At 51.8% G+C, this 22,506-nt stretch overlaps 5 protein-coding genes across 5 annotated transcripts; 3 read left to right on the forward strand and 2 right to left on the reverse strand.

Moving 5' to 3' along the window:
• Positions 1-226: 226 nt before the first annotated feature.
• Positions 227-1,758, reverse strand: GMORB2_2457 (Major Facilitator Superfamily; the record flags this gene model as incomplete). The annotated part of the gene is made up of 2 exons (XM_035464437.1): positions 227-1,351; positions 1,513-1,758. 2 exons carry the CDS (start codon positions 1,756-1,758, stop codon positions 227-229), a joined length of 1,371 nt encoding a protein of 456 aa, XP_035319623.1.
• Positions 1,759-3,964: 2,206 nt separating this feature from the next.
• GMORB2_2458 (uncharacterized protein) lies at positions 3,965-4,798 on the forward strand (the record flags this gene model as incomplete). The annotated part of the gene is made up of 1 exon (XM_035464438.1): positions 3,965-4,798. The coding sequence occupies one exon, from the start codon at positions 3,965-3,967 to the stop codon at positions 4,796-4,798; it is 834 nt and encodes a 277-aa protein (XP_035319624.1).
• Positions 4,799-5,080: 282 nt separating this feature from the next.
• GMORB2_2459 (uncharacterized protein) lies at positions 5,081-6,518 on the reverse strand (the record flags this gene model as incomplete). Its single annotated transcript, XM_035464439.1, has 3 exons — positions 5,081-5,686; positions 5,742-6,078; positions 6,373-6,518. 3 exons carry the CDS (start codon positions 6,516-6,518, stop codon positions 5,081-5,083), a joined length of 1,089 nt encoding a protein of 362 aa, XP_035319625.1.
• Positions 6,519-8,237: 1,719 nt separating this feature from the next.
• GMORB2_2460 (Phenol hydroxylase, C-terminal dimerization domain) lies at positions 8,238-10,422 on the forward strand (the record flags this gene model as incomplete). Its single annotated transcript, XM_035464440.1, has 4 exons — positions 8,238-8,286; positions 8,345-8,970; positions 9,047-9,340; positions 9,421-10,422. 4 exons carry the CDS (start codon positions 8,238-8,240, stop codon positions 10,420-10,422), a joined length of 1,971 nt encoding a protein of 656 aa, XP_035319626.1.
• A 986-nt stretch (positions 10,423-11,408) lies between these two features.
• Positions 11,409-14,026, forward strand: GMORB2_2461 (Ulp1 protease family, C-terminal catalytic domain; the record flags this gene model as incomplete). Its single annotated transcript, XM_035464441.1, has 2 exons — positions 11,409-11,452; positions 11,584-14,026. 2 exons carry the CDS (start codon positions 11,409-11,411, stop codon positions 14,024-14,026), a joined length of 2,487 nt encoding a protein of 828 aa, XP_035319627.1.
• Between the last annotated feature and the right edge of the window lie 8,480 nt (positions 14,027-22,506).

Raw genomic sequence — 22,506 nt, forward strand, 5'->3', positions numbered from 1 at the left:
AAAAAAGAATGATGCATCTTTACATTTCTGACGCAGAGGAGATTGTATATAGTATGTATATATGTATGTGCGAAGATCTAACTGTCCATGATACTAGAAATTTACTGCACCCATACGTTCAGGCCAAGTACGAATACTACTGCTACCAGTACCACTAGTAGTACTAGTAGTAGTACCTGAATACTTCCATCCAAAGGATTCCATCAGGCATCGTCCCGCGACCGTCTCACATGGAAAGCCTCTCCTTTCTTGCCTTCTCGAGACCTCCCTTCCTCAAACCACCAGGAAGTATCAGCCAGATGAGGGCGATGGAACCGATGAGTGCCAGAATGAACGGCTGCAGTACTCCCACGCCGCTATCCTCCGCAATGGCTCCTACCATGAACGGGAACAAGGCGGCACCGCTGCCTCCGATTGCGGAAGCCAGGCCAATCGTCGCAACGTGTTGGTCTGCCGGCAGCAGCTTCGTCACGACGACAATGACGGCAGGAAACAGCGGACCTAGAAAAAAACCCAGCATCGCGACAGAGATAGCCGAGGCCTCAACGCTCGGCACCATCCAGTAGAGGACCTGGAACACGGCACAGAGAAAAAGGTATGCCACAACGGCCATCTTCTCACCGATGCGACCTGTGATGAAACCTAGGACAACACGGCCCAGTGCGAGGCCGATCCAGAACATGGTCGCCACGAGGCCGGCCGTGAAGCTGTCGGCGTGGCGCACTTCAATCATGAACGTCGGGATCCAGCCGCCGAGGGAGACCTCAACGCCGACATACCCGAACAGGAACAGGGCGACTAGCCAGGGCGTGGGTTTGCTCAGGATCATCTTGGCGCTGACCGCCACCCCGTCCTCGTCAATCTTGTGTCGCTGACGGTACACCGCACCGGTCGCGTCCCAGAAGGACGAGGCACCCAGCACGAGCTCCAGGGTGGACATGCCAATCATGACATAGTAGTAAGTGTACCACGACAGCCCAGCCTTGGAAACCATGTAGGAGGCTACCAGGGGACCAAGAATGCCTCCTACGCCGTAGGCACCGTGGATGATGCCCAGGAGCTCGTTTGTGTTGCGCAGGTTGCCGACCCAGGCGTTCCATGAGCTGCCGTTGACGCCGTTTCCAAACCCGGTAAAGAACATGCAAATGGGAAGAAGGTAGAATTGTCTGGGGTGAAGAGCCATGGGGATATAGCCCGTCAAGCGGCCGACGACGCCCATGATAGCAATACCACGCTGGCCAACGGTGACATGGAGCCAGCCATTCATGACAGCGGCAAAAACGTATCCGAAGAAGGGAACGATAAACAAGGTCGACACGGTTCTGTAGCTAATACCGTAATACGGTTCAATCTAGCAGAAGGATTAGCGATTCCTGGACGGAGAGGGAAGGTGTGCGCCAGTAAGAGTGGCGATAGATGGCAGAGAAACTCACATGCGGAATCATGGCCTAGCAAATCACCGCGTCAGTATTGTCTTCACTTAACCTCTTTTAAGAAAGTCGAAACGCTTACACCGACACTGGCATCGTTCATGCCCATGACTAGAAAAGTGAGGTTTACACAGCCAAAACGCCAGGCATTGATGCTAGGAGTGTGCCACGCCTCTTGCTCATCCTCATTGTCTGCCGCACGGTGAGGGCATTCAGCCAGAAGAGGCGTTTCCTCATCGGCAACCCAGTTGGGATCGACAACCTTGGATACGTTAGAAATGTTGATGGCAGAGCCATCATCAGTCGGAGGCTCCGTCGCAGATGCCATAATTAGTGTTATATAGATGATGCATGTGCTCGGTAGAACGGCTACTCTATCGACAGATTTCCTCTGAAATTCGTCGACTCTTCATGCTCACTGACTACTGCCCAATGTGCTGAGAAAAAGCTCGACGTGACTGGAAGGGCAATGACAGGTTTGGGGAGGAAGAGTAGGATATCTGTAGGATAGCGATATGAAGAGGAGAAGGAGTAGTCGGATTTATGCACCCCCGCGCATTGAATGCAGTGGTATGGCAGAACACGATGAGCGGAGAACTGTGAGCAGTCCGCTGCAATCTGCAGAACGTTGCGTGCCAGGGAAGAACAATGTGCAGGCCGGGGACGGCAGGCAACATTCTGTAGCTTTGATTATGGTGGAACTCGTGGGGACTGAGCTGTTTGCAGAGCGTATTACAACGTCGGGAATAGCAGTCTTGCCAATCTAGCCCATTACTTCCCCACAATGTATGCAATCCAGCATGATTACCTTATTCATGGTGGCCTTTTTTTCTTCTTCTTTCACATTCTTCTCCCGCTTCCTCTTCCTCTTCCTCTTCATCCTTCTTTGGTGTACTGTCCTCTTCGCTCGGCAAAGGTCCTCCTGTCCCAGCCATCTTCCGTGCATGCATGCTGGATGGGATAATGGCGTTTGGTGTTTGGCGGAATGTTTGGGCCGTCGACATCACATCACAAATCCATACACCGCATGCGCGTGACCCACACACTGCAGTAGCAGTATTTAGTGGGATCGTTCGATACATCGTAAGTGGGTGGCAATGCTCGTTCGTCTCGCACTTTCGGGGAGTTGTGTGAGAATTCAACTCGGAGAGGGGGGAAAGAAGAATTGATTATGAGAGAGGGGATTACTATGGCTTGCTACAGGGGGACAGAAGAAGCAAAAATGACAGGAACGCCCAACTCGTATCACCTTCCAGGACCAACACCTTCTTTCCTTTCTCGCCTGGGCAGGTGCGTCCGGGCGCGTGCACCTTCCTCAATCATGATTCTTTCTCCGGATCACCAAATGCTGCCACTCTGTAATACCACGGAGAGACTGTTCTATTACTAAATAACAATGCTTTAAGCTGTCTGACATTGGCGTTTCTACTACGCCTACACCTTGAAACCAGAAAGTCCCCGTCGGAACGGCAGATACTGGTAAATTAATTACCAGCGGCAGCCAGTCACGACCGGTCGCTGGGCGTCGTCTTCTCAGCCATCGACTACGAACACCATGCAGAGTACACCACTTTCTCAAGGCGCCGGGCAATGCCGCCAATACAGGCCATCACGGGACCCTTCCCATCCGCCCTCGTCATAGGGCATGTTCGTCGACCGGGAGGTCCCTTGTCTCCTTGGCTCCATCCGCAGACGTGAGGGTCCAATCCGTTCTCCGTCATCCTGCAGATTGCAATGCAACAACACGGTCCAGCTGTCGTCTCGCAACTCTCTACCAGCGAATATACCGGTGACATCAAGTCATTGAGACAATTACCCCGCCATCCAACAAACGGAAAAACAACGGAACCCTCAATGACATATTCTGTTATAGTATCCATTCATGTATTGCGACCTGATGTATTAGGCGCCGGCTGATGATTAGAATATTTGAGCAATTCCGGTCATCATATAGCTAGGAGAAGATAGATCTAATGATTAACTGATTAAATGAAGCATTTTTCGAATAGTTATAAAGAGTCTTAATTCTTTATAACAGAGAGGTTGCCCTCTAGCTTTTTTATGATCTTATAAAGATGCGCATCATCTACTTTACCAAATATCACGTGACTTCTATCATTCCTCCCAATTTCATAGAATTGTACGAGTATATAAGAGGATTCTAGTGCCCCGAGACTCGGAGGATTCTCCAAAATCCTGTTGCTTTCCCTACATAGACATCAGCCATGGTCAACAGTGCGAAAGGAGAAAAACACTGCTGCTGTTCTCCGCAGAAAGTATTATTTCACCCGCGAGATGGTCTACATCTAAAAACGTCCCAAGTCACCCCACATACAACAGGTTAGACCCCTGTCGCCAGCATCATCATCAACGCCACACCACACCCCGCCTTGGGTCCGTCGGCCAACTGGTTGGCGCCCTCAGCATTTCCTCTCGACATAACAATTTTCCATTTATATCTGGCCGTATTTGTGCTTTTCCTGTCCAAGGTTTTGAGACCTTCCGCTACACACAAATAACCAACGACACAGAACATGTCTGCGTATTACAGCAACGACAGCCGGTCAAGGCCGCCTCATGGCCGCGCCGATTCACCGGAACGACCGAGCTCAAGAGACTCATACACTCGTGAGTCGATGCACCTCGAACCTCCTCCGCCAAGCTACAGGTCGTCATCGCGGCCCCGATCCGTGACCCCGGATGGCAGGGAGCTGGTTGCCCGCAGGCGCTCCTCCTCTATCGCCTACTCAGACAATTACGACGACGACGACGGCACCATCTCAGTATCCCGGAGCACCAGCTACAGCAGAGGTGGTCGTGACTACGATGACGGCCGCGAGGATGAAGCAGACGAGGATCGCATGCGCCAGGCTCGCAAGATGGTGAAAAACAACTTTAGCAACTCGACTGTCGGTATTGGCGCAAGTCTCGTTGGCGCCCTCGCCGGCGGGTACGTTGCCCGCGAGGCGTCAGAACGCTTCGCAGAGAACCGTCGGCGGTCAGGAGATTCGAGGGGCTCGAAGGGCTCGCAGGGCTCGCGGAACCGTCAGAACAGCGAGACTGACAAGGAGGAAGAACGTATCCGCCTAGCCACGACCATTCTAGGTGCCGCCATTGGAGGACTGGGCGCAAACGCCCTGACGAGGCGGTATGAGAACTCGCGGGACGTCGCCGATATTCGACAGCGCGCCTGGGATGACTCTTATGGTCGTGACGAGGGCGAGTCGTCGAGATACAGCGCCGACCGCAAAAGCAGCAGCAGACGCAGTCTTGAGGATCGCGGACGCGACGACTACTACGGCAATGACTACTATGATGAGAGGCCATACGACCGGCGATATGCAGACAAGCGACTGCATCCTTCTTAGTTCCCTAGCATGAGGATACAAGCTTTGTCTTGTATGTGTGCGACTCTTCCTCCTCTATTGTGCACACGAGATGGGCAGGTTAATGGGAGACGCTTGGTCATGATGTATAATGGCATATTAAGGAAGCAAAGAGGCAAATGCAGGGTTGGTTACATGGCAAGCTTGGTTTTTGAATTCCACTACTAGTACATGTTGAGTTCATTACAATATGCGAACATTTGTTCATGTTCCCAGCCAGTCCACATCACTGACTCGCTCCCTTCATACCTCGGAAGCATGCAGTCATCGTAGCCGACGTCCCTCCCTCCTCCTACGCTGATGCTCCGCCTCTTCCAACCGGGTCGCCTCTTGGGCCTTGACGCGGCCAATACAGACCTGGAAAAAGCTGGCAATCTCTGCAAGGGCATCGTGCTTCGTCTGCGCCGCGCCAACAAGATCGAACAGCGACTGAGCGTGAATGATGTGTCGCGCAACTAGCGAGTCGGGCAGACAGAATGTGCGAACACTCATGGCCCTGGCGTCGGTTCCCATGTCACGTAGCAGATGAGTGATGTTATTGAGCTGGTCGTCGCGAAAACCAGGGAAGTCGAAGTGGTCCTTGTGAAGCGTGACGAGGTCAATCTGGGTGGCCAGGTCGTATCGGAACCCGACGACGGGGAGATGGCTCTGGCTGCGCCAGGCGTCGTCAATCTTCTTGAGCTTGTCGGTCGACATCCTGCCCCTTTCGAACTGCGTCGTCATGTAGGTATTCAGGGCATCAGTCATGTGGAATTCCATCTCGCCGTAGAGGAGGCTCTGTTCGCGGGCGTCAAGGGAGATGGCGGGCTTGTACTCGAGTTCCATCTCCGGTGAGTGCTGTATGAGGCGCGTCAGACGGTGTATTTCCGTCTTGTCAGGTGGTTGTTAGCTACGTGGTTGTCTAGAAGGGGGGGGGTGAGCGTACCATGTCTCTGGCCAGCTTCCTGATGACGCGTAGGATCCCAGTCATCTTGGCTTCGGTTCGAATGGGGGGCTGCTGCTCCTCATCTGTCCTCATGAGCCACCCCTTTTCCCCTATGAGGGCCTTGTCTCGTCGTTTCTGATCTGGCATCCCTTCAGCGCGGAAGTAGAATGGAAAGGGGGAGAAGGGGTGTGAATCGGCTGCGTTCCTTCCCAGATGTGTACATGGTAGGTTCACCGTCTTGGTAGGAGAGGAACCCTCGATATGGGTGTCCTCGTGACCGCTGAGTCTGAGGGGTTCCGTATGGGCTCCCTCGCTTGCCTCGTACATGGCTCTCGGACTGAGCGGGGATGCATGGGACGGGACGGTCTCCCTCTTGACATGATGGAGAGCTGTTTTCGCCCTGGAGGAGGTCCCCTGTATATCTATGGAAGCGGGGGGTGGCCTGCGTCGCCTTTCAGCCATACTGATGGACGAGTCTTGTGTTTCTGGCATGTTAGCGTCCACGGCTGCCGACGTGTCTTTGGCGGAGGTCGACGAGCCGGTACTGCCTCCAACCCCTTTGGAGAAGCTGTATTGGGGAACGTCAATGATGGTGACCTCGTTATACGATTTTGGGAGAGGGTGTACTTACGCTTCTGTCAGTTTGTCCATCTGCGACTCTGTCAGGTTCATCCGGATATGAATGGGCTGGGGCTTGATGGACGGAGACATAAACTGGAGGTTTGAGGACTGATGTTTCGGGACGGGGCGAGGTTTCGGGACGGGACGGCGCCTCATGGGAGAGTAGCTGGACGGCGTTTCATATGTTGGCATCTGGTGATGGAGAGATGGAGTTGAGTGTGGGAGGACCATGATGGTGTTTGTGTGTTGTGTTGGTGTTCATGATGATGGGACAGTTCACATAGAACCAAGTACATTCCGGTTTATTTGTTTACATTCACGTTGAATAGTATCTGGGGCGACGGTATCTGACAGCTTCCATGGGATGTCTGGGCAGCTGTTGAGAGTGTCGCCGCAGCTGGCAGCTGTAGGTGCACAATCGCTGCAATAGTGTATATTATCACGTGAATTTATGCATCGTGATAATGTGGATTCAGACTCCGGCAGAACTATCTGCCGGGCGCACAGAACGAGTTCTATCATCCTCACCCTGCAAAATCGAGATAGCTTTAGATAGATGAAAAGAACAAGAAAGTTATCAGATCACACAACAAGGCATCCCTCGCACTCGTACTCGCTGGTACGGTGGTGCGAAGCCTTTGGTGATCTTCCGAGAAGAAGCAAAATGACTAAGTTTAGATTTGTAAGTCTTGCGTCGTAGCTGGGAAAGCTTCCATGACGGAGATGTATAATTCAAACTTGTTAAGCACGGTGCTGATAGAGTGTGGATGCATGCGACCTCAGCAATCTGGAGACATGACATATTGATCATCCCGTCTTCTGTTAGTTGACATGGGCCTTGACAAGTGTCAATCCTTAACACCGGTCTCTACTCTCGGCAGTCGGTCATCATCCGCCATCAACCGGAAAGCCACTTTGACCACTCATCGTCTCTCAATTACATTTCACTTGCCGACATGCGAAGCCGAAAAGAAACAAGACACGAAAGACAACGCCGATTAGAACGACAGACAAGACAGAAACAAAAAGAATGAAAAGAGGGGCTGATAGATGGCTGGATCGGGAGCCCCGGTTTCCCCACATGGCCAGACGGACAACTTGCCGATTTCCCTTGCCGATGCCACACCCTCCTCCATTTTTTTCGACGATCAAAGGGTGTAAGCACCCCGTACTATTACCCCAGAGATAATTGGGAAATACTTTTTGCCTGGCCCTGGCTTGGCTTTGGTCTTCAACCTGGTCCTCATTCGCCAATTTACGTTTTAGCACCGTCAGGCTGGGCTTCCCAAGCAAATGGTATACGCGGGTTTCCGCTCATTTGTCGAATGAAAGCACCGACCGACATACCCAATGGTTGATTTCATGGGTGAGAGAGTCGACTTCTCGTTTCCGTTGGTTATGGGGATCACGCCCTAACCTTGTTGTTCCTCGTTGGTAACGGAACGCCTCATGTCGTGTCTCTTGACCTTGTTCAACAGTTCTTGTGTCTTGTCAGCCGATGTCTCTCCCCGAGAAAGGGTCTCGACCCGTACCGAGATACGTATCCGTTCATTATCCCCCCCCCCCCGCCCTCCCCCCAGCTGGTGCCGCCATATAGTCCCGAACAAGTTTACGAAACGGTTGGTCCCCTATGATGTCTTAGGCTGTGATATGGGGGCGTGCTTCTCCACACCCCGTAAACTTATACCCGGTCCCCTCTCGGTCGTAACGTTCTTTATTAATCCAGGTGTCGATGCCACGTACTAGATAATGGACGATATTGCATTTCATTTCAACTTCTCTACTCCTTCCCCTTCTCCTTCACTTCACTGAACATCTCGAACTTTTTGGTCTGGTCCTGTGTCTTGGTGCCTCGTCGCCAATCTTAATTCAACCATGTCTTCGGCAACTGCCTTGCCAGATGGCGTGTCATACTATGATATAGGTAAGTTTTGCCGCAAGCCCTCCATCTCTTATCGTAGAACGCACTGACACCGTGCAAGTCATCGTCGGCGCTGGTCCCTTTGGCCTCATGCTATCAACCTGCCTCGCTCGCTGGGGCTACAAGGTGAAGCACATTGATAACCGGCCAGCACCCACAGCCACAGGACGCGCCGACGGAATCCAACCGCGATCCCTCGATCTCCTGCGTAACATGGGCCTCAAGAGCGCCATAATGGACCACAAGCCCGCCCGCGTCTATGAGGTGGCCTTCTGGGACCCCTCGGCCGCCGGCAAGGGCATCACTAGGACGGGCACCTGGGCTAGCTGCCCGTCATTCATCGACGCCCGATATCCCTTTACTACCCTCCTACATCAGGGTCACATTGAGAGAGCCTTTATCGACGACCTGGCTAAGAATGGCGTCCATATCCAGCGCCCCTGGACAATCACGGATTTTTCGACAGATGCAGCGTCCAACGGCCCGGACTTCCCCGTCTCGGTAGACATTGCAAACGTCGATGGGTCTGCTACTGAAAAGATTCGCGCGCGTTATCTCTTTGGTGCTGAGGGATCCAGGTCGTTTGTGAGGGAGAAACTCGGTATTGCAATCCGTCACAAGGACCCTATCTCCCATGTCTGGGGTGTCATGGACGGAATTGTCGATACCGACTTTCCCGATATCAAGGTACGATACGAAGAAAAGACGAGGGATTGACAAACAGGGGGGAGAAAGACAAGAGCAGATATGCTAACCTGCTCAGATGAAATGCACCATTCACAGCGACCACGGCTCCATCATGGTCATTCCCCGCGAAGATGACATGGTTCGTCTGTATATCCAATTGGCGTCTTCGTCGGACGACGACTGGGATCCCAGGAAGACGGCATCGGAGAAGGAGGTTCAGGAGATGGCCAAGAAGATCATGAGGCCCTACACTATCGAGTGGGAGCGCGTCGAGTGGTTCTCGGTATACCCCATCGGACAGGGTATTGCAGATCGGTATACACTAGACAGGCGAGTCTTTCTTGGCGGTGATGCATGCCACACACACAGCGTACGTACTTCTCTAGTGTCCACCCTCTCCCTCTTTATATTGCAGAAGAGGGTTTGCATGGTATTGACTCCTTAGTGCAGCCCAAAGCTGGTCAAGGTATGAATACGGCCTTTTTGGATGCACTGAACCTGGCATGGAAGATTCACGCCGTAGAACGTGGGTTCGCACGACCCGAGCTCCTGGAGACGTATGAGCCGGAGCGGCGGAGCACGGCGGAGAAGCTCCTCGACTTCGACAGCCGATACGCGAAGCTGTTCTCGCAGCGCATCCCCGCAGCAGAAGAGGTGCAGGCGGCGTCGGAGAACCACGGGACTGAGGCGGCACATCACGATAACCCGTTTGTCAAGACGTTCAAGGAGTCGTGCAAATTCACGAGCGGGTACGGCGTGTACTACGAAGCCAACTCGATCAACTGGTCACCGTCGCACCCCGCTCGGTCGCCGCTTATCCACGACCCCCAACGCACCGGCGCCCGCCTGGAGACGGGCCACCTGTTTGCCAACTCGGACGTGACGCGCGTGGCCGACGCCAACGTCGTGCACCTGGAGCAGGAGGTGCCGATGAACGGGTCGTTCCGCATCTTCATTTTTGGCGGGAAGCCCAGGCTGACGTGGACGGCCCTACGCGACCTGGCCGACGGCATCGCCTCGCGCTCCTCCTTCTACACGTCCTACCTCCGCAGCGACATTGACGACGTCTCCCACCGCGAGCAGCACAACCCCCACAGCCAGTTCTTCACCGTATGCACCGTCTTTGCCGCCCGACGTTCAACCATAGAAATCTCCCGAGACGTTCCTGGTGTCCTGGGACGCTACCGTCAGCACGTCTACGCTGATGACCTCCACGATGACCACGTCCCCGAGTCTGAGGCACCCGCTCATGCAAAGATGGGTTTCAGCCAGGATACGGGCGGAGTTGTCGTCGTCAGGCCGGATGGATACGTGGGTATCATGGTCGATCTTGTCGAGGGAACCGGCACTGTTGACGCCCTCAACGAGTACTTCTCTGCCTTTTGTACAAAGCCACTGGGTGGACGGGCCACTCCTGTAAGGAATACTGGCAGTGTTGAAGCTCGACTATAATCAAAGTCTCTGCTGTCTTATCCCGTCTTGGCTGTGTCTTGACTTGTTATTGCTGATATTATAGCGTAGAAGCATTCCGATTTTAACTATATGGCACCCACCTTCCGTGGCATGATAGTACTTTTGATCATCTACTAGTAGCAAACATTTATCACCAAAAAATTCCATTGCTATGTAGAAAATTTGATCTCTCCGACGACGTCATACAGGACGCAACATTGTACATTATAATAATCTGTAACAAACGGTAAAACGGCGTCACTAAACAAATCATCGCCTTCACCACAGCATTACAAGACTACAGGGCTACAGGGCTCTACAGTGGATGATCCACTATAACAAGCCCCTGTAGGTCTCGTATGCGGAGATAGATCATCTCAGCCAGTCAAGATCTTCAAAGCTCCCCCATGTATCTCTGAGTTTATCCGAACATTTGCCGGCGCAAAGCCTCCCTCAAACTCTCAGAAACGGATGTTTCCCTTGATTTCTGGGCCCTTGGCACCGCGAAGGGCCATCCTTTGTTCTAGCATCATCAACCCCACCCACCACCCGACGACCCAAACACCGCCTTGTTTCTCGGACCATCAGGTCCCGCGAAGTGGAAGGGGCTTGCGATCTGCGCTCTGTGTTTGTCGTGTTCGGCTGGAGACGGCACTGCGGACTTTGTTGTCGCCTGTGCGGCCCATCGCGCCTCTACTCATTGTTCTGTGCTCTGCTCTGCTCAGCGGCGCTTCAAGACTCTAGCCACTCTGAACTGGAGCCTCAAAGCCTGAAGGACGAAGAAGAAGGACCATTTACCGTCAGCCGGCCCCGGGGGTTTGCTGTCTTCGACATTTTCACCGATCAGACGACCACCATCATCCAGCTGCCCTCATCAATGGCTCGAAATCATTCACGACGCGTTTCTTAGATCGAGTCGGACTTGATCCTCCCATATACCTCGACCCATGTGGCTCAGCATTCTAGGTTTCTTTTCTCTACGCAAAATGATTACCACCGTCGCCGCAGTCATCTCCAGCTTTGGCGGCAAGTTTGCTCGACTCTGTACGTCCCTCCGAGAAACAGACCATTCAGGGTATCCCCTTCCGACTCACCGGCTAACTCATCTACTCTGCCAGTTTCTAACGACTCTTTATTCACAATCACACAACGGAAAAAAAGCAACTCGGACGATGCTAGCGTCACACACAAGCAATTTCAGCTAGCGCCGACCGGGGATGACAGGCTATCGTCACACAATGATTACAACAACCTCGCCTCGACGAACCAGGCCTCCGAGCGGTTCTCACGCACGTTCGACACTTTTCTAGAGAGGGGACAGCTGTTTCTCGGCCAGGCATCGCCAGAGGAGTTTCAGGAGTTGAATCGCCGGCTAGAACCCGTGACCGTCTCCCTAGTCGACGACGAAGACGAGTTTCACGCCGCCCGCCGCGGAGAGTTCCCCGGTCTCACCATGTTCTGGATGCGCGGGCTGAAGAGGACGTCGGACTTCTTGGGCGTCATGTATCAGCTGCCCAACATCATCGCACAGCGGAGGAAGTACGACAAGACTGCGGTACCGGCAGCATTCTCCAAGGATTACAGCATCGCATTTGAAGCGAACATGCGCGCTGCCAAGAAGTTGCTATCGAATTCGGATCTCTATCGCATCCTCCCAAGCATTGCCGAATCTCTGGCATTGACGCCCAGCCAGGCTGCCATATGGACACCCTTCCTGGAACGCGTCCTGCTGGATATTGACGCCTTAGAGAACCACCTTGTCCCGCCAACCTACGTTGGACGTTCGGATTATGTCGAGAAGATGGCTGCCAAGTTTCCGCCGCCTGATTGGCTACCCAGGAATGACATAGCGAGCAGCTGGCTGGAGACAGGGAGCATCCCCAACTTGTTTCCTGGGAATGCCGGTCAACAGCAGCAGCAGCAGCAGCAGCAGCAGCAGCAACAGCAACGGCAACGACAGCAGGAGGGCGCGGGTGGCTGGAGCTCCATGCAGGATCTCGGTCCACTTGCACGATTGTCACGTAACCGGCTATCACGGTCGGTCCGAGACCAGGATGCAGTCGACTCACTGAGCCGGGTCGTGCGATCTAAGGTTGACAAGCGCGCTAGCGTCGGCCGCTCCAGGCTCGGCGGTGCCGCCATGCGCTCCAGAAGGACGCGGGACATTTCGGTCAACTCGTGGAAGAAGGGCTCGACACGTCCAAAAACACCGGTTGACGGTGCCTCCTCGATGAATCTCGGATCCCTCTTAAGGGACCGCGCGGCCAAGACGCCGGCATGGCCCACGCCGCCACGACTTGGGCAGCGACAGTCCAGCAAGTCGGTGCGCTCTACAGACAACAGACCCAGCCTCTGGGATCTGCAGTTCGGTACGTCAGTGAGCATGTCACTGGACGTCGAGGACGCTACGCCAGAGCTCATGGAGGAAGACGACGAGGGTTCAGATCATCTGCCGTTCTGGAATACGTCGGCATCAGATATGGAGGTCGAATACCCGTCGAGATTCGCTGAGAAGCAAGCAAGGCAGGATTCGCTGAAACCAAACTGGGGCTTGGAAGAGTTTATGCTCGACGGGGAGATGCCCCGACGGTATGAACCACTGTACCCGGCAGAGCCTGGACGGTGGACCGAGGAGAGCAGGAAAAGGGGGTTGATGGACCTTTTCTCCGAGCCGTCACCCGATGGGCTGAAGCAGAGCGACGACTCGCGTGTGGAGATTGAGCTTCGGAAGCAGCGCGAGGCGGCCAAGGCGGCCGAGGCGAAGAGGAAGGCTCTGGAAAAGGCCAGGAAGGAGGCCGAGGAGCGGATGCGCAAGGAGCTGGAGGAGAGGCTGGTCAAGTCTGGCGGGCTACGGGTCCCGAAGCGGAAGTTTGTGGGCTCCATCTCGGCAGACTGGACACAGCGGGCACTCAACACAATCAACGCGTCGGACGCTGCCAAGCTGGCGACTACGGGGGAGGGCGTAGATCTACGTCGACACGACTTCAGCAAGGTTGTCCCAGAGACGGAGTGGCTGAACGACGAGATTGTCAACGGCACGCTCAACTGGCTGGACAAGGCGATCAACGGGGCGGCAGGGATCAAGAACATCAAGACGCAGACGCGACGGTGCCTGAGCCTGTCATCCTTCTTCTTCAAGCGTTTAAAGGACCAAGGCCCCACGGGCACAGCGCGCACGCTCAGCCGCAACGGCGTGCGCAAGGACAACCTGCTGGACGTGGACACGATCCTCGTGCCCATCTGCGAAAGCATGCACTGGACGCTCCTGGTGGTGCGGCCCAGGAAGCGCACGGTCGCGCACATGGACTCACTCAACCCGCGCGGAAAGGCGGCCAACACGGACCTGGCACTCGCGTGGATGAAGGACGTGCTCGGCGACAAATTCGTACCCCAAGAATGGAAGGTCGTCCGGCACGAGGCACCCCGCCAGACCAACGGCTGGGACTGCGGCGTCCACACGATCACGAATGCCATGTGTGTCGGGCTCGGGCTCAGTCCCGTCGACTCGTACACAGCAGCCGATATGCCGCTGCAGAGGCTGCGGATCGCGTGTATACTCCTCAATGGGGGATTTCAGGGCGACTTTGACCTGGGCGTCTACTAGCTGTCTTGTCATCTCTTGGGCTGTACGAGTTTCAGTGTTGACTCTAGAGTATTGTCATTAGCTCTGCGCTGATGAGTCTTGAACGTCATCTACGTTGCAGCATTTTTTCTTCACGTCTGGCGTTTATCTTTCAAGTACAGGACAAAAGAGGGTGTGTGTGTGTATGTACAAGAAAGAAAAGAGAGATATAAGTAGGTACACAAGAACTCTAGAAGCAAGGGAGAGCGATAAAAAAAGATATCAGGACAAAGGAAGGGAAACATAGCATGGCACGGGGCGTTTTGCGATTGTCGTCTTTTCTCAATATACAATTCCCAATTATTAATCACTGTACGACTTTTTTTAAGGAAAACAGGGTAGTGTGCGGAATAGGACGGTCTCGTGTTCTGTTCTCCATGATCTAGAATATATTCTAGATGATCATGTCCAAGCCATCTCTCCACTACAGTGGCGCTGCCCAGGCTCGTATATGTATTATACTTGGATAGTCCCGTGCAAGGCTGTGTCGTCTTCCTCTTCCACTTGAATGATCCCTTTCCGCCTCGGAAGATCCGAGACGAGTAGACATGTACGAACAATATAATCAATCCTTTCGTCAACCGGCAAACACCGGCTCGCCTCGTCTCGTTTCGGCTCTTAAGCGGCCGTGTCCGTCGACCCTTGGGGTTCCACACTGGCAAAGACAGACGGATAGATGACGCACGCCCAGAAGAGAGAGAGAGAGAGAGAGATGGAGTAGAGGCGTCTTGCGCCGTTTTGACTATTATTACTAGTTTTACGACTATAACAAGTGGATAGAAGGCAAATGGCACCATGATATGGGGACAATGGAATGGGGAGGGAGGGGCGGAGGCGGCCGACTTGTTGAAGTTTCTATATTCAGTGTTTTCTTTCTTTCTCCTTCTTTCTCCTTCTTTCTCCGGTCATGGTCCGAGCTGTTGTTGTCGTTGTTGTTGTCATTATCGTGTCGTTTTCATGTTCCGTTTGTTAAGAGATATTGTGTGAACCCGACAGCCGACAAGCGCTTACTATAGTAGTACAGTAGGTAGTCCTTTGTCTAGGGGAGGCCTCTTTAGTGAGATGTTGCTCGCTCTGCTTATTCCCTTGGCTTCTACGAAATAATACAACGTTGTGCTCTCTGGTACAGTCGGTGGTGCCGATGCCAGGAGAGGGAGGGAGAGCGAAGTAGTAGAGAGCACAGTCCTGGCTTGCGTGGCCAACAGACTCTTTTCTTCTTATGAGTCGTAGGAAAGGTCTATGCACTATGTGAGGTTTTCCGTGAGCAAAATGTTGCTTGATTGATTGTTGACTGTTGATTGCTCCCTTGCGGCTCTGTGTATATGTAGGTGATCTGTGGGTGAGTGTGTGTGGAACCCCGTCCGGGCTGGTTGCCAACAGTATTTTCGTGTTGTCTCTGGGTAGAAATTTTCTAGAAGTTTTTCTTTCTTTCCTTCTTCCTTCTTGTCGGACCAGGGAGCCGGGGAGGGGAACAAGAGTAGTCGATTGAAACCACCCGATCGGCGACGCCGGACACGGGCTAGCCGAGACTGTGTGGCGTGTGCGCACTAGATAGTATTGTACGATTCTTTCTTTCTAATTCATTTCTCCCCTCCGTCGTCTTCTGCCCTCATTGGTAATAGCGACGATGAAAGGGGGGGGGAAAAGAGATTCTGATGTGGAGTGTTGACTTTTTTTTTTTTTTTTTTTTTTTACTGGTGAAGCGGCACAAGCAAAGGATCTTTGTCCTTACGAGTACATAAAGTCCTAGGAGGGTGAAGTGAGGCGAGAAGATGATGATCATCATATAACTTACCAACAGGATTGGCATATCAAAACAACAAGAGATATTGAATACATGTATTCGTACGAGTATGCATCATGGCACCAATATCGGCAGGTCCTCGTTGTGCTTGTTCAGTGGATGAGCTGTTAGATATCTTTTGATGTGACTACATATACTCGCAGTGAGCTGCCCGTACTCTGTACGGAGTACAAGTACGAAGTACTCACTCATACTGATATGCGTGAAAAAGTTCCTAGGGCGTGCAACTTGAGATATATACAGATTACACTTGACCAACATGGAAAGATTCTAGAATCAGCCTCCCGTCGCTTCTACGGTATTCCTGCTTACAGGGTGGGAAGACTCTTCTAAACCACATCGGGTAGTATCTAATGTCTCTAGATGTACAGTCTACTGGGCAATAGGTACGATGGTACGAGCGGTATTACTCCGAAGTACTTGTACTGTAATACTTTGTACTCGTACTCTTTACTCCGTACGGAGTATTACGATACATACTTGTTAGTACGTAAAACAAGGAAGCGGGGCCAAACTTGCGCGCACTGTCTCCTCTCTCTTCCCCCCCCCTTTCTCTTCCTCTCCATCTCTTCCTTGTTGGTCCACTTATAGTCTTGGAGGTAGCCAGCCACTCATTGCGTGACGGGGACTTCAACGGAATCCTGCACTCTTCCCACTGACAAGGGTCAGTCATGCACGTGCTGTCCACTCGCAGCCAAGGATGGGCAGAAGGAGCAAAGAGACGTGCGCGCCTCCAGAAGTACGGGAATAATATTGAAAAGGATGAGCGGATAGAGAGAGCGAATAGAGAGAGAACAAGTGCCCGTTCCAGAAAAGCGTTTCACTCAAGGGTGAGTTGTAATGTTCGCCCGTGAAGTTGTACGCACAGTCGGATTATTAGGTGAAGCCTTGGGTGCCCTTGAGAACCTATTTTAGGGCATGAATGCTTTATAATACATACATGCATACATGGAAGCCCGTCGCGTACTATCACTGTTCACATTGCAAGGACTCGGCTGGATAGATCAGACAGGTTTCAAGTCGGGGAAACTTGGATGGTGGTGTCATTATGTGTCAGACGTGAGCAGAGCATCAACAGGGAGAGGAGGAGTCGGGGTTGTATCAATTACTAATGTACTCTGGCCTCAAGCACTCTTTGCATATCTAGTCGCAACATCGCCATAGTACCTACATGTACTTGTATGGCCCATGGCAGCTCTTCGAGTTACTACGAGTATGTGGAATTGGTGTCGGGATGAGAGAGAGTGTGTGTGTGTGTGCGTGAGAGAGAGAGAGAGAGAGAGAGAGTTCGTAGCACTACGGAGTAGTAATAGTACATATACGTCTATACTCGTATAGGAGGGGGGAAACACACAGAAGTGCGTGGGGCGAGAAAAGGGGGGGGAAGGAAAGGCTTCTTTGGTGGGCATTCAACTGCCGAGTTATGTACGGAACCTGTACGATAGCCTATAGGCAACATTACGAGTATTTAGGCTGTGCGAGAATAAGTAGATGTACGACTACGAGTAGAGTCTACATGTACGGAGCGGAGTATCTGTGATGAAGAGAGTATAGAGGTATAGAGTAGTACAGAGTACGAAATGCATTAGAAGCCAATAGACTGCAACACTTGGTAGTCAAAGAAGCTCGTACCCTGTTCTCTCTTCCTCTCCCTCTCGCCCTCTCTGCCGTTGCCCCCCCCTCCGCCCCCCCCTCCCCCCCCCCTTCCATCTACCGAACACGCGTTGTCAAAGGTATGGAGAGGCAACCTCATTTGCTGCAAGGTTCAACGACCACCTCCCAATGGTACCTTACGAGTAGATCCGCATCAAGGGGGGGCCGGAAAAGGTTTCCTGTCAAAGCCAGTTTTGGGGGCTTTCTCTTCTGAGATGAAGGCAAAATGTTCCGTATTACAGCGGATGAGAGTTGAGAGTGCGGATAGTAGCAATAGCAATACGCATATGGCTATGTACAGATTTACCGTACAATACTACATGTGACGTGCTTTCCAGAGTCTCCCGAGGTCAACGGATCACTCCGTTATCGCTCTTATTACCGGCCGTCCCATGTCCTGCGAGCGTAGATCTCAGGGACGTCTTTGGCTCTTCATTCGAAGGATATTCCCGTTACGTGGAAATACCGACTGGTTTGTATGTATGCGTGCTCTTGCGGAACAAGGTAGAATCGCCCATACTTGTACTATTCCTAGTTGTGCTACACTTGGTTTTCCCAAAGGGCCCTATCTCGATGGTTCCACTGGACCTTTAGGTCAGGCTAAAAAGGATCAAGGACGGCGAGAGATGGGGGGAAGAGAGCAAGGTGGATAAGTGCCGAGGTTGCAGAATGCCATTCCGGCTGACTTCATGTGCGTGCGACCGTGCGAGTACATACACACACACACACACACACACACACACACACATACATACACACATATGTATATATATGTGTGTGTGTGTGTGTACAGCGAGTCGTCTCATTTCGATGCATCCACGTTGCTACACGTCTAAGAGATGAATGTGAATATTTGAATGTACGGGTATTACAGTGCACATGTATGCCGTCCCATCACCGTCCACAATGTATCTAACACTATAGTACGGGTATTATTCGGTGCGCCGTACTCTGTACTATCTCAGTCTACGACTCAGAGTTACCATCCGATCCGAGGTGGGATGACGTCTGATCAGCTAAATAGTCTAGACAAGGGTCAACGCGCCGTGCAAGGGATTCGTCTTTCCGATACTACATGAGACGGACGTAGGGACACAAGAGAGATAGAGGCAAAAATGAACTCCATGTGGGGGGGGGAGGAGGGGGGGGAGAAGACTAAGGAGCTTTAAAAGGGCTAGTATTGCGGAGCTGAGGATCGTCATGGAAGTAAGTCGAAGTCGTGGAAATTGAAACACGATGGTATCAAGTTAATAGTTGAGAGACGGGTTAGAAGTGGTTAGAAGTAGAATTGTTCAACGATAACATCTAGCACTAGCTGTAGATAGTCAACACATCAGATTATGATGGCGTGCATGTGCGACAGCATCACGACTGAACAGAGGCTCTGTTCCGGGAAAGTTGAATATTATTGATCCGCATTGCTGCAGCAGGCGTAGGTGCGACTACATTACATATAATACGTCAAACAACAGCTCCTACTCTGTCCATGTGTTAAACTGTCGGTCTACACAACTACAGCCGGGTACAGATGTAGCTGACAGGCATCCTCCCTCCTCCTCACACGTGTAGTTTTGAGGATAAGATAATCATAATCATGGCATTGAAGAATAAGCGTCTACTCGCACATGCATTCTGTACTCTTATGCTCCCAATAAACTAAGCAAGATATCAATGTTACTAGTAAAATATCCAGTGTCTGACAGCTCGACAACTTGGCAATCTTGAACTTGAACGGAGTATATCCGTACATTCTCCACTCGTCCTCCTTACATACGAGTACATACATATATGCGTAGGTGACAACGTAGGTGACGAGTAACAAAACACAACAAAAGAGGTTATCAACTCACAGTATTCTCCGTGGCTCCCTCCATAACAGTCTAAAGAAGAAGAAGAAAGCAAAAGCTCTTTCTCTCCTTCTTTCCCTCTTTCCTGCCCCTTCCCCACTTCTTTCCCATTCTCTTTGCCTCGCTTCTTTCTTTCTATCTCCCACGTACTTGTTTGTTTTTTTTTTCCCTCGATTTTTTTTTTCACATGTGGGTCACTGGAAGCTCAGTCCATGTACTTGTGAACTTGATATTCCTAGACCCTGTTAATAATACGAGCGAAACCTGAAACCCCTGGACCTGGTCATGCGAAAGGAAAAAAAAAAAAGATAAAAGTTCTAGAAGGTCACAAGGATCTCTGCACATTTACGAGTTATTCGGTATCCACAGAGACTTGTGCGCAGGAGAACAAAGTAGGTAAATAATCACTTCTGATATATATATATATATATATGTGTGTGTGTGTGTGTGTGTGTGTACTCGTATGAATACTAGTTATACGGATACTCCTCCATACGCTCACTATGAATATTATGTCTGGAGTGTGCGATGCGCTGTTACGATGGTGTACGGTGCTCTAAATATTCTACCTGCTATTGATAGTTACTAGCATCACTATTACTCCGTACACAATGCAGAATTCTTGTGGGTCATATTCCAGTCCACAGAGCATCCTATGACCTTGTCTCCATGGTCTCCAGGAGGTCTTGCGTTGTTGAGGAGTTGCATCTTCTAGTATATGTGCTCGTACTCGTACCCTACTCGCCACACCGTACCCCAGCATTCATTGTCGTCCAACGTTGATAGATGGATAGCATGGCTGCAACGCAACAACTCAAGCCAACACACGTGCCACAGTCCATTGATCCATCAAGGTGCGTGCGTTTGAATGGGAAGAATGGGCTCACAGAGACACACATCAACAAAGCACAGACACCAACAGCAACCACCCCGGTCTCTCCTTGACCCGTGCAGCGTAAGACGAACCAGAAACCAACACTGCTCTAGGCTCTAGGGGGGAGGGGGGCCTGGTCGGTCTTCCTAGCGCGCGGTACTCCCGTACACGACTAACCCATCAAGTCCCCGAGTGAATGGCAGGAAAAAGATAATAGTCATCGTCCTCTGCTACCGTCGTCGCACTTGCGCATCTCGTACTGTCAGTCGGTGGCGCTGTATCCTTGGCTCCTATCGGTTGATGGGCACCAATCCTACCCCCCCCCCTAGCTCCTATCACAGACGCGCGTGTTGGACGATTTGTCGGGCGCGCCCTGTGAGCCAGGCGTAACTAGGCTGGCTTCAACTGAACAATGAGTATGGGAGCCCCACAGCGCAGCGGGGGAGACAGGAGAGGAGGAGAGGGAGAGGCCGGAGAGAGGGGCGGGGTGGGAGGGGGGGGGGGGGGGGGGGGGGGGGGGGGGGGGGGGGGGGGGGTGTATGACTATTACTTGGTGCGAGCCCGAGTAGTCAGGGATCCGCAGGGCTGTGGGCAGCATGGCGAGTTGCGCATGCGACATACGAGCACAAGATTTCCCTCGTCATTTGTCTGCTAAGGTCGAAAGAGACTGGCATCGAGAAGCAGATGGAAAACGGAGATGCCGTAAAAGTCCGTGGTCGCGGCGATGCTCACCGTACTCGTACGAGCATGAGCAGGCGTTGATGACAGCTTATAATGGGCACGTGGCGTGTGACAGACGTCGATAGAGTTGGTGCCTTGTTTGTTCGTGGAGAAGAGGAGAGATGAGAGAACGAAATACTCGCTCGTAAACAAATCCCATCACTCCATACTCGTAACAATACGACGTCCCTCTCTCTGTATGTGCTCTGACGGAGTTCTGATGGAGTATTAGCTGATCATTCATGGGGTCACGGATGATTGAATCATTGGATGGGACTCACAGGAGGCAAGTGCGAGGGGCAAAAAGAAAGGGGGGGAAGGACGGAACATGGAAGGTGTGTCTGGGTCTTTGGCTAGCTGGCAACTGCCCGAGTACAGATTACATCGTTTTTTCTTCTTTTCCTTCTGTCTAACCAGTGGCAGGTGCGAGTGATTGGAAGGGAAAATGGGTCTTGGGCTGAAGAGGGGGTGCTTTTTTAGGTAAGGCGCTATGGAGTGATTGACACGGGCCTTGCTTTCTTCTTCCTTTTTTCTTTTTTTTTTCTCTTTTTTTCTTTTCTTTATTTTTATCAATTGATCGTTTTATCATTTCATTTTTTATTATTTTATTTATCATACTTTTCTTCTTTCTCTTCCTTTCGAGCCCATGACTGTGCAGTGTGGACTGTGCTGGTCGCCCTTTCCGTCCCACGAATACTCTGCACCTTCCTCTGATTGCCCTTTCCTTCTTTGTAATAGGCGAGTACGTACTACGTCAATCCCCTGCCACACCCCCCTATCGACTCTCACTCACTCCGCTCTCTTCTCTTTCGCTTCTCCTCTCCCCCTCTCTTCTAATCTGTAGTCTCGTCATCAGTTCTTCTCTTTGCTTCGCACTGACACTGTATTATCGTTGTGGATGCATGTTTGTGTGTCCGTGTGTCCGTGTGTCCGTGTGCGTCTGTGCGTTCAATCTTGCTCTCTTTCAACTCCATACGCCCTCTCTCTTCCCATCTCTTCTGATTGGTTCTCCTCTTCTTTTTGCCTCCATCTTTCTTCTCCCACCCCTGTCTTCTCTGTCTCTACCTGTACATATAGACTCCCCCTCTACAACCCCGGTCATTAATCCCTGTCTAGACATCCCTGTCTATGGCCTTCTCTTCTTCTGACTTTACTTGCTTGCTCCAAACCCCAATTCTCCACTGCTTGCTGCTTTGCCGTTTGCCGCATACTCGTGGCGTGTGCGCACCCACCTTTTTCTGCACAGACGACCGCTGTTCTTTCTAGCTTTGCCTCTTGTGCTGTGCTGCAGAGGAATACTAATAACACCATCGTCTAGTATATTGGGTACGTTTGTTCTCCTCGATCTTCTTCTCTTTCTTCTCTTTCCTCATTATTCTTCTTCATTTCCTTTCCTTTGGTCAGTTCAATAATACTTGACTTGGCTCTTTATCACCCCCTCCCTTGTCATTTCCATTTTCCATTCCCTATTCATACTACAAGCCGCTCCCTTCATTCCTCGTCTTACATTTATTCCTTGGGTAGCCTTCTTTTCTTCCCTCTCCCTCACCACCAACGAGATCGA

Source organism: Geosmithia morbida (genome assembly GCF_012550715.1).
Source record: "Geosmithia morbida isolate 1262 chromosome Unknown scaffold_13, whole genome shotgun sequence".
Classification (NCBI taxonomy): Eukaryota; Fungi; Ascomycota; class Sordariomycetes; order Hypocreales; family Bionectriaceae; genus Geosmithia; species Geosmithia morbida.